The sequence below is a fragment of the Artemia sp. Qi Xiang Cuo genome, chromosome 5 (assembly GCF_049724085.1).
Source record: "Artemia sp. Qi Xiang Cuo chromosome 5, ASM4972408v1, whole genome shotgun sequence".
NCBI classification, from domain to species: domain Eukaryota; kingdom Metazoa; phylum Arthropoda; class Branchiopoda; order Anostraca; family Artemiidae; genus Artemia; species Artemia sp. Qi Xiang Cuo.
Genome location: NC_142798.1, coordinates 71,245,275 through 71,263,142, shown reverse-complemented (window position 1 = coordinate 71,263,142; position 17,868 = coordinate 71,245,275). Strand labels below are relative to the sequence as shown.

The following is a 17,868-nucleotide window of genomic DNA, read 5'->3' as shown; positions in this document are numbered from 1 at the left end:
ACCTTCTCGGAATAAAGTGTCTGCATTTTAGATCGATGAAGGGCAAGTTCCTTAGCAAAACGTTTTTTTGACACTCTTCTCAGTTCATTGATTATTCCTTGACGGGGGCATAGAAGATCTCTCCATGATTTGTACCAAAATTTAGCACGTTCTCAAGCTTTGGACAGCACTAGATTTTTGGACCACCCGGAAACTTGGGTACCAGCACGTATTTTTTTAAGAGGAACTGCCCATTTTTCAGCACACAAAAGTGCATGGCAGATTTCTGTGGAGTGTATATCAAGAGTTAATCTAACCTCATTAATGTCTTTATTAGAAGACTTTTGCAGAAGATGAAATGGAACCCGGATCTTGTATAGGATACTATTTGAAACTTCAATGTACTGAGATGTGTCAATTTTATTCCAATCGCGAGAAGTATACCACTTGTGCCAGCGAATAGTATAAGCCTGTAACACTGGAATCTGAGAAGCTTCTCGTTTGAAACTAGAAGCAATAGGAAGATGGTCTGAAACTTGAAATTTGGAAACTACCTCAACACAAGGTATATCAAGGTTATATGACACAACATGGTCGAGGTTAGATGTGCAAGAGGGAGAATGAATGTAAGTAAACTGAGCAGATTTCTGTTGAACTTTAAAATCATCACCAAATATTCCTAATAGTAAAGAAGCACGGATAGAAGCTGAAGACAACCCGCAATTTAAATTACAATTAAAATCACCTACAATAAAACAAGGGATTTTCAGTTTAAGGAAATCACGAAGACAGGAGATAAGTTTTCTAACTGCAAAAGCGAAATCTCTTTCCGAATCTTCATCTTTGTAATCTCTGGGTAAATACACATTTATTATTACGCACTCAACTACTCGAACAGCTAAAAAACTATCACAAGAAAAGAAAACACTAGAATTAAGATTCGATGCTACATAAGTAGCAATACCACCGGAAGCTCTGCCTTTAGAAGCACTTAGCTGGAACCGAGAAAATTTTGAAAGTGGCACTAATGTCCAGTAAACTAAGGCTATGGTTGGTCAGGAAATGTTCCTGCAAACAAAGAATATCATGATTATGAAGTATATTTTCAAGAATAGGTTTTTTTTATAAGACCACCATTAATGTTCCAAGAGAGAAAACGAATATCCATTTATCTACTTAGCTGCCCATTTATCGATTCGAGCCTTGCCAGGGCATTTGATACTGTAACAGGTGTGATTAAACTCTTTACATGTAATGCAAAACATGTTCCGAACACATGGATTATCCCTGATGGAAGAGTGCTCCGAGGAACCACAGCGAGAGCATAGTTCTGCGTTCTTACAATCAGCAGCAAAATGTCCTTGCTCATGGCATCTGAAACACCGTCTAGGTATAAATATGAAATTCTGGACAGTTAACTTTTCATAACCCACCTTCACAGAATTTTTCAGAAAAGAATCGAGATCACTCCGTTGTTCAAAATAAATCTTGTAGACGCGTGACTTGCCACACTGCAAAGCTTTGACACACTTTGGAATAATTTTCTCTAGATCTTTTTCATTCATTTCTGTCGGAACGCCTTTTATTACACCGATGAAGGCGGGAGATTTAATAGAGGCTAAAAGGCCAGGTTGGAACTTTTTCATCTGGTCAGCAATTGAGGAGGCAGCGGGTTTACTTTTTACGACAATTTTCCATTCTGATGACGAACGTTTCACCTCTGAAATATCATTTGCAGCTTCAGGACATATTTTATCAATAAAATCTTTCCTTAATAGTGGGGATGAAAGATTGGACGGGCAATTTTTTAACATAACAGCATAGGTAGAAAGATTGGATTGGTCCTTGATGCAAGACGACAGAGCGGAAGAGTGCCAGGCAGGAGTTGCCTGTACTGCGAAATGTTGCTTATTTAGCTCAGACGAACTGTCAATTTTAAGGGAAAGTTCATTCATGCGACAGGTTAAGGCTGCAGCGATCGCATCACCAATTGTTGGAATTTAACATGGTGAGTAAATCACGAATTTTGGGATCTTACGTTTTTCTTTCGATGCCGTAGATAACCACTTACAAATGTCAAGGACATTTTCATCGTCTTTTTGGCATCTAATTAAACGTGTTCCAATTTCTAGCACCTGATGTGAAAACTTCCTTTGCCTTTAGAATGGTTTCATGATTGAAAAAGCTTGTCGACTTAGCAATTATTGTTTCTACTTTGATACCATCGATCATCGATCGAGAAATAAAATTCAATATTGGATTTAAAATAATATCCGAGTCACCAATTATTTCATAATTGCACTTACGTTAATAATATTCAATAGACAAAAATCCACTCCAAATCAATGCCAAAAACTGTTGCCAATATAAACTCAATCCAATCAAGCAGCCCGTGACGTCAAAGTGGAGTTATAGCTTTGTAATCCGAGAAATTGTTTTCAAGGTCACTGAGTTAATGAGATTTCTAAATCTAAAAAGATAATCTAACACCGAATCTGGGTCAGGAATTGCAATCACTTACATTCCTTATGAAATATACTTGGGTTGCGCAATAAATAATCCTTTTTGTCACTTACAAATGCTATTTATTTGGATAGATGTTCAAAGCACGGGAGCTGAACAAGAACTGATTATCTTTCCAAAGTACCTTCCTTCCCCTTCCAGGAGGAGAAATCAAAATATTATGACTTAAAAGGTCAATTTTCGTGTTTGGACCCTTTCCATCCTTAAGAAAATCTTCTAATTCCCCCAGACGGTCAGACTTGTGTACAACTATGTTTAACAACTAAGGTATGGACAAATTTCGTGAAAAAGATATGCTGAAAATAATTTAGGGACAAATAGGGGTACAATTCAACTGGAAGTCCTCAGGGATATCTTGTTATCCAGCCAGAAACCGGCTTGAGCCCTTTGCGTGACATTTAAAAGGAGTTGGTGGTCTCTCGCCTTCATTGGTTGGACTGTTTTCCATTTTTGAAGTATTAATCATTTTAACAATTTTATAAAAAATTGTTACATGGTACGATACAACCGTGAAAGGCAACTACCGTATTGATATTTTGACAAGTGAGTTCAGGCGCCTTGATTTGAACTTCTTAGGAACATTGGGAAATCATCTCCCAAGGATAAGAAATCTGAAATTTGTTGATATAGACTTTTTTATTCAGATGGGAAGGACAGGGTGCATAGACAGGGAGTAGGACTAATGATGGAAGGGCAAACTTCTAAGTTCTCTTTATGCTGATAGGTTGGAATTCATACAGTTATGGTCGAAAATTTTATGACAAAAGAGGTCAAGCTATCAATCATAGTGGTATATGGCCCAGTAGAACCCAGAGACGGAAGCGGTTGTAGCTCGGATGAATATCCCATACAGCCGCCAGAATAAATGAACACCATGCTTAGTAGACATGTGGTATTTTTGTTAGGGGACTTCAATACCCAGGTTGTGGAATGAATAGAAATCTAGTGCATTCTAGCTTGTTCCAGTTTGAAACACGGAATAGCAATAGTAATTGACTATAGCAATTTTGAAAATACAATATTCTAGCTATAACCAATGTGGTATATGGTATTAAAAATGGTTCAGAAGTTAATATAGTATATGAACGTTGGTATGATGGCAAACCTTGTTGAAATATTGTTGCAAATCGGATACAGGAGGAACTGATTTAGGACGCTCGGGAATATAGGGATGCTCTGATTGAAATTATTGTTGCATCAATAGCTGCAACCAAGTAAAGAGCAGACCACAGCCCCTTATAGCTTCAAATTAAATAACAAGTTTAGAAAAAAAAAATCAGTCAGGTGAGAAAAATGAAACATTTAAAGTTGAATGAAGAATGTAACAACCATTTAGGTTTCATCATAGAAGTAAAAGTTTGTTGCGAAAACATATTTTCGGAAATTTTAAAAAAGACCTTGAAAACGGTTCGAAATAAAACAGTATATCTTTGAAATTTTGATATCAGAGAACCATTATCCCAAGATTATCAGCCCCCACCCTCCCCTTTTAAAAACCTAAAAAGAAAACATATTTTAAAAGATTTATCATTTATGTTATAAAATATTTTTTATGGGTTCTTTTTTTGGCACAAAAATTCATTATTACATAATAGAGAAGCTGTTTAAGGGCTCAGTAAAAATCTAACGTTTAGATCTATGAATAATTAAAAAAAAGTGTATTTGTTTATGTAATTTCTATATTATATATAATTTCGTCAGGGTGACTAAAGTATATATGACATCATGCAACCCCTCCCCCCGCTAGTAGACAGGAACGTTCGAAAACCAGTCAGACATTAAATTAATTGATGTTAGAACTTCATAATGTAGAAGGCGGAAAGAATAATTTCAGGAAAATAGTCACTGAGTTAGCAGCTGATGTTTTGGGGTAGAAGATTAGAGAACGTAGTTCTCTGTAGTTCGTCATGTAGTTATGACGCTCATAGTTTTTCGGGATGAGAATTCAATTGGACAGTTCGAAGACCAATCGGATATTAAATTGAAAAATATAGAACATAATGACGTAGACGGTGGATGAAACAATTTCAGAAAATAGTCACTGAGTTAGCAGCTGATGTTTTGAGGTAGAAGTTTAGAGAAGCAGTAGGAATATTAACGAAAAAGTTCAAGCTTGGTAAAAGAGAGAAAAATTTTGAACAGGAAATTCCTGTGTGACTGATCTTGCTACAAAAAGAGGTAAGGATGGCAGAAAAAGTATCATAGTGAAAATTCTGGACAGGTTAAATGCAGAATTTGGTCATAATTCTAGAGAATCTGTAAAATACAGTTACGCGCCGTAATAATCATAGTTGCAGCGGTAGTTGCAGCCTAGTAAAGAACGAACAACAGCCCATAGTAACCAAAAGTTAAAATGCGCGTTTTGAAAAAAAAACTAACTAGTGGAAAAAAAGCCATCTGACAATGAATCAGGATTTGTAAATATTATTTAAGTTATTATTAAAAATAAAAGTTTATTGCGAAAATAAAGTTTCGTTTACTTCGAAAAGAAAACTGAAACCCCTCGCAACGTCAGATCAAAATAAAAAGTGTACCATTGCAATCAGCATGGTCGAAAACCATGTTCAGGGAAATTACAGCCCCTCTCCTTGAACAAAGGAAAATCACTTTTTTTTGGTAACACTGATCTGTCTCCCTTTTTTTTCTTTTTTTTCAGCAGGCCTAGCGGGTTACCAGAACACCATAGAGATGCTTAATGGCTCATTCAAAAGATATTTCTTATATCTACGTGCTTTTTATAAATTCCGCCATCTGCAAGTGCCATATGGCACTAAAATGGCAAGTTTTGTGCCGTTTCTCAAGGGGTGGCGCTAGCAGCTTACCAGAATATCGTAGAAATATTTTTTATAGCTAATATAAATGACATTGCTCTTATCTATGTTATTCATGTAAATTCAACCATCTGCAAATTATAACGGGCACTAAACACGGCACTTTTGGTGCCCTGTCTCAAGTGGAAAAGCTTGGGCTACTGGGCTAGCAAAACTTTTAAGATTTATGTTTAATTGTTCATTTGAAAGCTTTTTCTCATATCTACGTGCTTTTTATTAATTCTACCCTTCTCAAGTGCGATATATCACTTAAAACAACACTTTTGGCGCCACTTTTTAAGTTGAAAGGCTCTGAAGTACAACACAAGTACTGTTGTAATAGTTCTGTTCTAGACCCCTTAACTGGAGGTTTTACAAGTCCCCCTACCGTCCGCCCCCCTCCCCCCCCCTTTAGTAAGTTTCATAAAAAGTATTCTCACCATGAAGCTACATCAACGGTATCCGGTTCCCACCCCAAAGTAGATAAATTCATAATTGCTCAAATAAAATCTATTGCTTATATTTACTTGGTTTTTACAAATTCTACCATCTATTAGATTTCACAGATGTCAATGTTAGCTAGTTTCATGGGACCAATTGCAATAAACTCTTTGTCATTGTTGAAACATTAGCTGGAACCTAGTAAATATCGAACCATAGCCCATATTAATTAAAGTATAAAAAAAAATTTAAAAAAATTTTTTTCTTATTTTTTCCAGGCCGAGCGGGGTACTAGAACATCATAGAGAGATGCTTAAGAGCTCATTCAAAATCTGTTTCTCATCTTTACGTGGTTTATATAAGTTTCGCCATCTGCAAGTACAAACTTTTGCTCACATCTACGTGCTTCTTATCAATTCTACCATTCCTAAGTGAGATATAGCACTAAAAACAACACTTTTGGTGTCACTTCTTAAGTTGAAAATTTTGGAAGTACAAAACTGTACCCGTGCAATAATTATGGTCCAAAGCCCTTAACTGGAGGTTTATAAGAACCCCTCACGTATAATCCCCCTCCAAGCCATCTTAGTAAATTTCATAAATCGCCTATTAATCTTAAAAGTAAAAGATTATTGCGAAAACAAATTAACTAAAACTAACAACTTTTAAACTAAAACTACCAAAAATTAAGCTTGAATGATCAACAGTTTTGAATTGAACCTTCAAACTTCACTCTGTGATGAAGCCTATGTGCTAGTTCTAACGGCGGTAATTGAGGGGAAGGGACGTCCTTTCTGCAGTATTTACTAGGGGTATCTTATCTCCCCTGGATCGGTGATGATCATAAATTATATTAAAAATAATTTTTAAAATGAAACTAAGGATTGACATTAAAATTAAAAAGAAAATAAATTACTCGTATAAACAAAAAAAAAAGATTATGGCGTCGTTGTTTCAAAATCAAATTTTAATAAAAAAATATAAAACTTTAATTTAAAAAAAAAAGAAATATCTTACAAGTGACTTAAAGAGCGAAGTTTAAAGTTAAACAGTACAAAAATTATTAATTCAAATCCGAACTAACATATATCAATAAAACTAGTACAAATAAAACAACTAATTATGTTCCCTATGTTTCTAGGATTATAGAAAACTAGCGCTTTCCTGAAAATACAAAATAATATAGTATTTTTGGTACAGTAAAAGCAAACCAATTAAGGACACTTTTTACGAAACAAAAATAAAGTATTTTTGGATTGTTGCTTTATTTATTTATTTATTTTTTAATTTTGTGTCAATTATGCACAATATCTCAGTTAAATGACTGGCTCTCGTTGTGTTTCTGAAAAGGACATGTTATAAATAGTTTGTACACAAGTTCAAAGCAAAGCCAACTTGATTGTATTGAGACTGTAGACTAGCTTTAGGATTTGTATAATAGCTAGAAATTCACTGCTGTATAGAAAGAAATAACCGGATTTCCAGAGTTAATATTATATCTTGTTTGATTTTCATTTCAAGCATTGTTTAATTATATTTCTTAAGATTTAAGATTGTATATTATTCACTATTGGTATTATAGCTGGCAAGACCAAAATACTACCTGATAAGTCAATCCAATATTTCTGTATACTGAGAGTTACTGATATCACAGCTGGTGTAAGACTATAAAGAAAAACTTTATAGATTAGTTTATTGTTGTCAGACTAGATACTCACTTTTAACTACCAAATCAATATTCCTAGTTTCAATACTTAACTTTTGTGTTTTCAGTAAAGCGATAGTTTTCAAGTTTTCTATATTCCTAAAAACATTGTTAAAAATTATTTTTTGTTTTATTTTTAATAGTTTTATTTATATATGTTATATATACTGTTAATTAATAATTTTTGTCCGTTTTAAGTTTCAAATTTGCTATTTACGTCCCTCGGATTTTTTTTTTTTTTTTGTTAATAAGATAATTTAACGACATGTTAACGTGAGAATTTCCGTTGATTTAGTGTTAAATAAGATTTATTAAAATACGGCAAAAATAATAAGGAGGCGGGTATTGACATGATCTAAGTTGAGTTTTTCAAATAAATTGGGCTGTGAAGTCAGGCATAACAGACAAAAAATTATAAATATGATTTCTGATAAGGAAGAAGTACCACGAAATTTCCGGAAAATTATAATTAAAACCTTTTAAAGGGGGCAGCAGCAAATATAGTGACCACAGAGGCATTAATTAGCATGGTTCTGGTAGAAAGCAAACTATTTTACACGCCATATCGTATAAGATTAAGAGATTATTAGATGTAGTTTAAGAGAAGAACAGTGTAGTTTTACACAAGATAGAACATGCGTTGACGATATTAGTAAGCTAAGAATAATAAGAGTCAATACAGCCCTCAGTTGCATATATTATGAACAGAAATCTGTCTGAGCTGAATGCTCTAGTGATTGTTCTATTTATATATGGTATGCCAGACAAGAATTTAAAAGAGTTTTCTATGTACAAGGATAACATTGCTGAGGTTAAGGTACGAAGAAGAATTAGTTTGTGGTTTGGTGTGAATCATTTCATTACCATTTCTATGGACTATTTCAATGAATTTTCGTCCTAAGGAGCACAGAAAATTCAATGGGAGACTATGGTACAACAAAGGAAGATATAACACTTCAGGATTTAGGTTATGCGCCTTATTTAGGTGTCCAAGGTAAAAAATGCTGGCAAAACCAATGGATTTTTTGAGTTATTAAGTAGAGACATTAACTACTATAGGGAGGGTTGCCTCCCCACGACTTTTTTTGCCCCCTCTGAACCTAAGTACACTTCCTGATTTTCAGCTTCTCTAACAGTTTCAGAAATACAAAATTTTTATGATTATATTTATGATTATTATTATTATATCATTTTTATGTTAAATTCCTATTGAATGAACTCTCTCCCAGGTTACTGCGACCGTGCCTTCTAGACGAAGTGGTCAGAAGAATATGGAGCCCTCATCTTTCTCTACTTAATGCGCCTCAGTAGGCACACTTTTGAGACCTTTGTGTACATAGAATACAAAATGCCTACCCATCAATTTGGCTCAATCCTAGCCTCTTTGTATGTCTATTAGTTCTTTCCACTTTTAGGCTGTTTACTGGATATTCAATTTCCCCCGTCCAGGATATTTTTAAATTCACACCAATTAAAAGACTTAAGGAAAATTCTTGGAGCGAATGAAAAGCCAAACTCGGAACAGGATAGAGAAGAGTTTAGAGCAATTACTGCAGTGTTGGCCTCAGTTGCCTTGTGGCTATGATGAGCTGTTAGTAGTAGTAGTAGTAGCATTTTCCGTCCATTTTCTTCATTTCTTTTCCAAGGGTTGAAGAGTGTAAGAGTCATTTGGAGCGATTATTTTAGTGTTTGTGTATAGTTCTTATATTAGTTCCAAGCTTCGTTTTTTTAGATATTGTGCTTTGAGTTTATTTTTCACATTCAGTCACAATGAAGAGTGATGACAAACTTAATGAAAATAAAACGAATACAGAACTTCGATTCTGGGAATGAAAATTTCAGTTGGTGACCTGTTCAGAATCAAAACTGCTATTGCAATCAACCTCCATAGCATTTTTAAATGCAGCAACGTTATTTTATATCATGATATTCTGTAACTTTGAAGAATTTAATATTACTAGACAAAGTGTTGTTGCACTTCTAAATTCTCAGCAGATGCCCAAAGGTATGCTTTTTAGGGCTATTTTAGATAGCAATCGTTTTTTTCTATTTTTCAGGGTTTTTTTCAGGGGGCAAAAGCCCAGAATCTTCAAAATCCTATGAGTAAGACACTTAAACTATATAAAATCTGAGCTAAGCATTATTTAGTCTCGAATCGAGTATCTTTAGCTATAGATACATATATTTTTCATATATGCATACGTATCTTTTATATGTTTTACATATAAATACATCTTTTACCATCTATTCCATTTTTACCTTTCCATCTTGTTGTTGGTGCTTTTCACTCAGAAAGTAACAGAGCAAATGAAAGTGAATTTGTGGGCTGAACAAAAAATTCAAGAAAATAAAATATTTTCAGCATTGCCTTTAATTTCAATACAAATTGTTTGGCATCTTAAAAAATGAAAAGGTTTTATTATGTTTATTGTTCTTGTCACACATGTGCACTCCCTGCAAAATCAGAAGCGCTCTCAGCAAACACCGTTATGACACAGAGCACAAGTTCAAAGACGGATTGAATTTTTGTTAGCAAATTTGTACAGTTTTACAATATCCGGAAAAATTATTCAATTCCAATATTCTGTCATCCATTAATCTAATAGTATTATTGCACAACAAGAAAAAAAATAACTAGAATTCAAAGTGCATACTCTCTTTTATATACCCATACAAAGTTATATTTAATATAGGCCTACCTTTTTTACATACCCATTCAAATTAAATAACCTCTATTTTGATTCTTTTTTTTAAACTAGAGTATACTATAGTTGAGCTACAGTGAACAGCCATGCGCTCAAGGATTCTCCAGAAAAATTCAAAACCTTGGGTCTACAGACATTCCTATCCCCCCCCCCCCCCCAAAAAAAAGAAAGAAAAAAAATATCCCGAAATAACTAATCAAAGTGATGTGACCTGTATACAGGCATGAAACCAAAAAGGTTCTTGTTATGACAAAATTTTTGGATTTTTACAGAGACTGCTCAGCTTTTATAGAGTGAAGATTCCCTCTAGCGTACCTTTCCCCTGCTCCCATGCATACTTGCGAGCAGGAGGGATAGGAACAATAAAATTGTCATACAAAAATTTCCTTGAAAAACGGTTCATTTGTACTTTACCCAATCACAACAGAACCAACTCCCCTCCCATCCATCTCTTGTAATTTGACATACACGCACTGACACTCTAATATATTATTGCTTTACATGGGGTTAGATTACAACTAAATCAATACTTCCAACATCTATCCCATATTTAAATGCAAGACCACTTCTTGGAGCAATTCTGGCATAGCATCCATGAGGCACCTGAATTTGAATATCTGTCTTAGCCAAGACTCTTGATTTGGGGGGGGACTTCATAGTCATATGCGCTGAAAAGCAGAAATTCATCAATTCTAAGCATAGTTCAGACACAGTCATAGCACCATAATACTACAAGATTTGTTTTAGAAGAAATTTTTTTAAGGAGTGAATTAAAGTCCTGTCTATAATGTCCCCTTGTATATAAACAAAGAGCAACTTGTGTAATACATAAGTTGCCTCCATTGTAATATATAATATTTAAGTTATGTAATATATGTACACTTGCACTTGGGGTTGTGGGGGTTTTGTCATCCCTGGAAGCATTGTTATTTGACTTTCCGACAATTTTGAAGAAGATGACTATTACAAAATTTTTATTAGATGCCTTCGGGGCCATTGCAGCTAAAAACGGCACAGGGGGGGGTTGGTTGCCCTCTCACCATCTTCCAATATTCCCCTCGACATGCTCTGTTTAACTTAATACCTTCAGCCATTCTAGAGATATTGCAAATATGTCTTTTTGAAAAAACTGGATGCACATAGTATCTTTTGATTTAGTTAAGCATGCCCATCACCAGACTCTGAAGTTTTGCCTTTAACGACATAACGTTTTTAAGAGCAGTCAAAATCAAACATTCTACCTTTTCCTAACAAAAAGTCATGCAATCAAAAAAGGAGGGCGGGCACATAAAAAGGCAAGGAGAGGGTAGGAACACACCTTGAATGTTTCATCCTAATGCCCTCAGCTGTTCCTTAGATATTGCTGATATTCCTTTTTCATAACAAGAAAGGACAAATTGCGTTTTATGTGTTTTGCATCCCTCTCCGCATTTCCTTAAAGTTTCACTGTGATACTCTAAGATTTTTTGGAGATCCAGTATTAAACACACCCTCTTTTCCTGATATTAATTAAAAAAAAAAATTTCCCAAAAATAAGTTTTTCAAAAAAAAAATTAAAGGCAATTTTAAACTTAAGCTCAGATTATAAAAATAACTTTTAAAATTAAAGATCAAAACGACCTGAAATTACTATTGGAGAACAAAGGAAACCTAAAATGAACAGAAATTAAATAAACAATCATAGGAAGAAACGTACAAGAAATAATAATTTAAATGAAAAAATAGATCTTAAAACGAGTAATGCTTAGATTGAATCTAAAAATCAAGCTTTAAAAAAAAATACATATATTTTGCTATTGAAGTATAAATAAAACCTATAACAAACATAAATTAAATAAACAACTAATGCAAACAATCATAAAATAGATATTAATGTAAATGAATAAATAAATCTTAAAACGAATGAAACTTAAATTTAATATGCAAATCAAGCTTGAAACAAACAAAATCACTACAAACATGAGTTTGGGTATCGCCTCCTTCTCTCACTGTAAAAGTCTAAAACCTACTGCGTAATTGGCGCTTTACTGAAAACCAATTTTACTAAAAGTATTTTATTTTGTACTTAATATTGAAAATATATTAAAATTATAGTAAAATTTTGAACTGATGAGCTTCCAGAAATTAATATCATTATACATCAAACATTCATTTTAATTTATTAGTTCTTTCTAAAGTTGCTCAAGACAAATATAGTTTATCTACAAACAAGATTTTGGATACTGCCCCCTTCCTTAACTGTAAATTATATTAAAAAAAAAAAAAAAGTTTTTTTACCTGAAAGTAAAGAGCACCATTGAACCTTAAAACGAACAGAAATTATTCCGTATATGAAAGAGGCTGTCCCCTCCTCGACGCCTTGCTCTTTACGTTAAAGTTTTTTATTGTTTTAAAAGATAGAGTTGTGAGAAAGAATCTAAATTTAGCGTAAAGAGCGAGGCATTGAGGAGGGGACAGCCCCTTTCATATTAGTAATAAATATATACGTAACTTACGAATTAACTTACGCAACGAACTTCTATATCAATATGTTTTTAATACGTATATTAGGGGGTTCGCCCCCTAGTCAGTACCTCGCTCTTTACGCTAAAGTTCGAATTTTCTTCCAATTTTTTAAAAATGACCCTTAATCACACAGGCCGTTAATTATAATAAGTATCTCTTATAAAAGTACTAAAAATCTTAGGCTTAAACAGCGAGGTATTAACTAGGGTTCGAACCCAATCATATACTTAATAATTTCTGTTCGTTCTAAGTTTTGATGTTGCTCCTTACTTTCAGTTGAAAAACTTGCTTATTTTTTATTTAATTTCTGACAGTTTTTAAATAATGCAGGGAAACCCGGCCCCCCCTTCCGCGCCCTGTCCCGACCCCCCTGCACACTTCCACCCTGGACAGAACCGCCCCCATAACCCCGACCCCCCCCCCACTTCCAGAAAAAAATCTCCCTAGAACAAGTCGGTATAATTCCCAATAAGCAAAACTAAATGTAAAAATTGGGTAAAGTTCATAACTTTCAGCCCTCTCCCCAGGGACTTTGGGGGATTAGGTAATCCTAAAAGACATATTTATTATATTTTCGGCCATGCCGAACAAAATGGCTATCTTAAAATTTTGATCGGGTGACTTTGGAAAAAAAATGAGCGTGGGAGGGGGCCTAGTTGCCCTCCATTTTTTTTGGTCAATTAAAAAGGGCACTAAAACTTTTAATTTATGTTCGAATGAGCCCTCCCGCGATATTCTAGGACCACTGGGTCGATACGATTACCCCTTAAAATATAAAAACAAAAAAAAAAAAATAAACATGCATCCCTGATTATTCTTCTTGCAAAAAAAACAAAATTCCACATTTTTGCAGATAGGAGCTTGAAATCTCTACTGTAGGGTTCTCTGATAAGCTGAATCTGATGGTGTGATTTTCAGGGGTCTGTGATAGCTTTTAGAAGGTCTTTCCCCCTTTTTACGAAAATCAGCCAAGTTTTCTGAGGCCCGTAACTTTTGATGGTTAGGACTAAACTTGATGAAACTTATATATTTGAAATCAGTATTAAAATCTGATTCTTTTGATGTATCTATTGGTATCAAAATCACGTTTTTTAGAGTTATGGTTACTATTGAGCTGGGTCACTCCTTACTTACAGTTTGTTACCACGAACTGTTTGATAAAAATAAAAAGCCTACTGCGTGATTGGCGTTTCACTGAAAACGAATTATATTACAAATATTTTATTTTCCAGTTCTTACAGCATTTAAAACAAAAATAAACTTAGATTGAAACAAATTATTGAAATGATGGATATTTCAAAAAATAATCTAATAATATATCAAATACTAAGTTTGATGTTGTTAATACTTTCCAATACTGTTTAATCCTCAGATAGTTTTCAGTAAAGCGCCACTGACGCAGTAGTTTTTGGACTTTTACAGTGATAGAAGGAGGCAATACACAAACTCTTGTTTGTAGTGATTTTTGTTCGTTTCAAGCTTAATTTGCATATTCAATTTAGGTTTCAATCGTTTTAAGATTTATTTATTAATCTAAATTAATATCTAAGGTATGTTTGTTTGCATTGATTTTTTATTTAATTTCTGTTTGTTTTAATTTTCATTTATAATTAAATAGAAAATTATTTTTTTTTTTTTAAGCTTTTTTTTAATATTCAATCTAAGCATTAATAGCTTCAAGATCTATTTATTCATCTATATTATTACTTGTTGTATGTTTTTTCCTATGATTGTCTATTTAATTTATGTTCCTTTAGGGTTTCATCTATTATTTAATAGTAATTTCTGGTCGTTTTTATTTTGAATTTTAACAGGCATTTTTATCTTCTGGGCTTAAGTTTAAAAATGCCTTTACTTTTTTTTTGAAAAAAATATTTTTTTTAAAGTTTTTTTTTTAATAATTTTTATTACTTGTTTATTGCAAAATGTTTAAAGTTTTTAAAAATTCCTTATTTAAAAATCAAACTTTAACAAAAAATCAAATCTTCATCAAACTATCAAAACTGGTATCAATGTAAAAAAAAACTGAAAAAAATTTTAGCCCCTTTGAAATTTATCCAATGACCCCTTCTATATGAAGTGCGTCTGAGAAAAAATAGATGGAGTGTGGACGGGGGGGGGTAGCTGCCCTCCGATCACGTTTTACTCTTAAAAAGTGAATTGCACCTTTCAATTTCAAATAAAATTTGCCCGCTATATAGTTTATACAAGCATCCCTTCTATAAAAATCTTATATATTCACAGGGTATAGCTAACAACGCCTACCCCCGGGCCCTGGGGGCTGTGTTAATACCAGAGTTTTTGTTATCTGAATTTTGAACAACTTTTAAGTATATATCTATCTCAAAATTTTTAATCTGATGCATTTAGGGCGTGGAGGGGGGGGGGGGCTAGTTGCCCTCCAATCTCTTTTGACTCTTAAAAAGTGAACGAGAACTTTCAATTTCCAGTCAAATTAACCCTTTCCAAAGTTTATACAAGTATTCCTTCCATAAAAACAATACAAGCCCCCAGAGCATTACTTACAACGCCTGCCTCCAGCCCATGGGGGGTTGCGTTGACACAGAAATTTTTCTTATCTGACCATTAAATTATTTTTAATGAAATGGCTCTTTTAAAATTTTTATCAGATAGGCTTGAGTAAAAAAGGGTGTGTGTGTGTGGCGGGGGGGCGAGTTGCCCTCAGATATCTTTTGACTCTTAAAAATTGGACTAGAAATCTTAATTTACAATAAATTGAGACCTCTCTTAAATTTATACGAGCATCCCTTTCATAAGAAACATACACGCCCCCAGGACAACACTTGATTCCAGAAGACCTAAGTTCCAGAATTTTCAACCACATTGAACAAAATGGCTATCTCAAAATTTTGATTGCATTTGTTTGGGGAAAAGGTGGCCATGAGAAGAGGGTTAGTTGCTGTCCAATCACTTTTGACTATTAAAAAGGGCACTAACCCTTCATATTTCCAATCGAATGAACCCTATTTGAAGTTTCTACAACAAAGCTTTCTATAAAAACCATATATGCCCCCAGGGCATAACTTACAACCCTTGCCCCGAGGGTTATGGGGGGAGTATCCTCCTCAAAAACATAATTTCTATCTGGAAAGCAACTATATAGAACAAAATGGCTATCTCAAAATTTTGATTGTATGTGTTTGGGAAAATGGTGGACGTGGAAAGGGTGTTTATTACCTTTCAATCACTTTCGACCCTTAAGAAGGGCACTAGAATTCTTGATTTCCAATCAAATGAGCCCCCTTTGAAGTTTTTGTGACAACACCTTCAATATGAAGTGGCTCTGGAAAAAAATAAAAAATAATAATAAATAAATAATAAAACATTGGCGGTGTATGGCCTTTACTATAGGCAACGCTATAGCTTTGTCTCTGAATGGTCTTATATGTTAACAACAGGCAACTTGCATAACTTACCGCCTTTGCATCAGGGGTGGAGGGGGGGGGCAGTTTTCAACTGTGGAGGCATAGTTATTTTAACTTTGGACTGTTTTAAACGAAATGTTTGTCTCAAAATTTTGATTTGATGGGTTTAAGGAAAAATGGACGTGGGGGGGGGGGGCTAGTTTTACTCCAATAACTTTTTACTCTTAAAAATGCCAATAGAACTTTCAATTTCTAATCGAATGAGCCCCTCCACAGTTTATAAGATCACCCCTTCCAAAAAACCTTATATGTTAACAAGGGCTATGGAGGGTTTTGTCAACTCTGGAGGTATATTTATTTGACCTTTGGACTATTTGAACAAAATGGTTATCTTCAAATTTTGATTGGATCCAATGTGGGGAAAAGAGGGTGTGGTGGTGGGGGGCTAGTTGCCCTCCAATCACTTTTGACTCTTAAAAAGGACAATAGAGCTTCAAATTTCCAATCAAATGAGCCCCCCTCCAACATTTATACAACCACCTTTTCCATACAAAGTGCCTCTGGAAAAAAAAAAAATAAGATAACATTGAAGCACTATGGCTCTTTACTATAGGCAATGCAATGGCATTGCCTCTGAAAATAGTAAAAAGAAGGCATTTTTAAATGAAAACATTCCAAAAAAAATATTTTTCTAAACCCTATCCTGGTGCTCCAGTAATTATGCCAGCTTAACTAGAATATAGAAAAGAATTGGTTTCTAAATTGGTAGGAAACAACTGGGGATTTTAATTGACAAGGAAAAATTTCTAAAAAGAAAAGTGACTGTTTTGGTTAGACCAGGGAGATAGTTCAGTAAAATGCAGGGAGTGGATCAATGATTTATTTTTCAATTCATTTTATAAAGAAACAAAAATTTATTTTTCAAAATTCAGGGCAATATTTTGTTTAAAAAAAAATAAAATACCAAAACTTGGGTATTTTTCAAAAGCTAGATAAATTATAGCAACCCCTTCCCAATGGCACCCCTGTATTAAACCTGCCAATGAAAAAATTAATTGTATTGATAAAAAATCTAAAAAGCAAGTAAAACCAGTGATTTCAAATCCAAACAGTTTTGTCTGGTGAAGCAGCTAAATTATTATTTTATGATTTTCTTCAGGATTTTAGTGATTTTTTCTTACCTGGTGGGAACCTGGATTGAGTGATGTGTTCATCATCTACCTAAAAGTTATCAAAACTACTATTAATTTACCAAGTAAAGCAAGGACTTGGTAAAATCATTTCCTGGGTACAATATGGGCTTTGAATTGATTCTTGAAAGTGTCATAGGCCTACTCCTAATGCAGCTATCTTCCAACATGGCAAAACTCAGCTCTTCTAGAATTTTACCCAAATATTTTCTTCAGAAAAGGAGTGACACAACAAGATTATCATTAGGCCTGAAAAAAATCAGATTTAATTTTGTTTATTCACAGATTATTGAGACAGCAAAGAAATAGACTTAGCTCCTGAATTTTACCTTGCAACTAAATATAAGATGCATTTCCATTGTACATTAATTTTACCAATTCTTTGTGAATGAGATTTTTGACTGGTCTAAACCACTAGACCTACTTTTGATTGTAAAAGAATTTTATATGTTCATTATTGAAGGTATGATACTTCATTTGAGGGTATGATACCCTGTAATCAAACAGCCAATAATTACTCCAACAGTTAAATCACTGTAAAATCTCTATCACATCACATGCAAAGTGGATTGTTTCACTATTGGGTTTGACAAAAATTTCTTAATTAGTAATAGGATTAGCTTG

The 17,868-nt window shown here is 33.8% G+C and overlaps 1 protein-coding gene across 1 annotated transcript in view; it reads right to left on the bottom strand.

The window, feature by feature from the left end:
* The window catches only part of LOC148952476 (deoxyuridine 5'-triphosphate nucleotidohydrolase-like), a 30,222-nt gene extending 12,804 nt beyond the window's left edge, over positions 1-17,418 (bottom strand). The window contains exons 1-2 of the mRNA XM_089088968.1: positions 17,307-17,418; positions 10,694-10,831 (exon numbers count right to left, since the gene is read on the bottom strand). Coding sequence (XP_088945094.1) covers positions 10,694-10,826 — 133 coding nt within the window. The 5' untranslated portion in view covers positions 10,827-10,831; positions 17,307-17,418. The remainder of the gene's footprint in view (positions 1-10,693; positions 10,832-17,306) is intronic.
* Between the last annotated feature and the right edge of the window lie 450 nt (positions 17,419-17,868).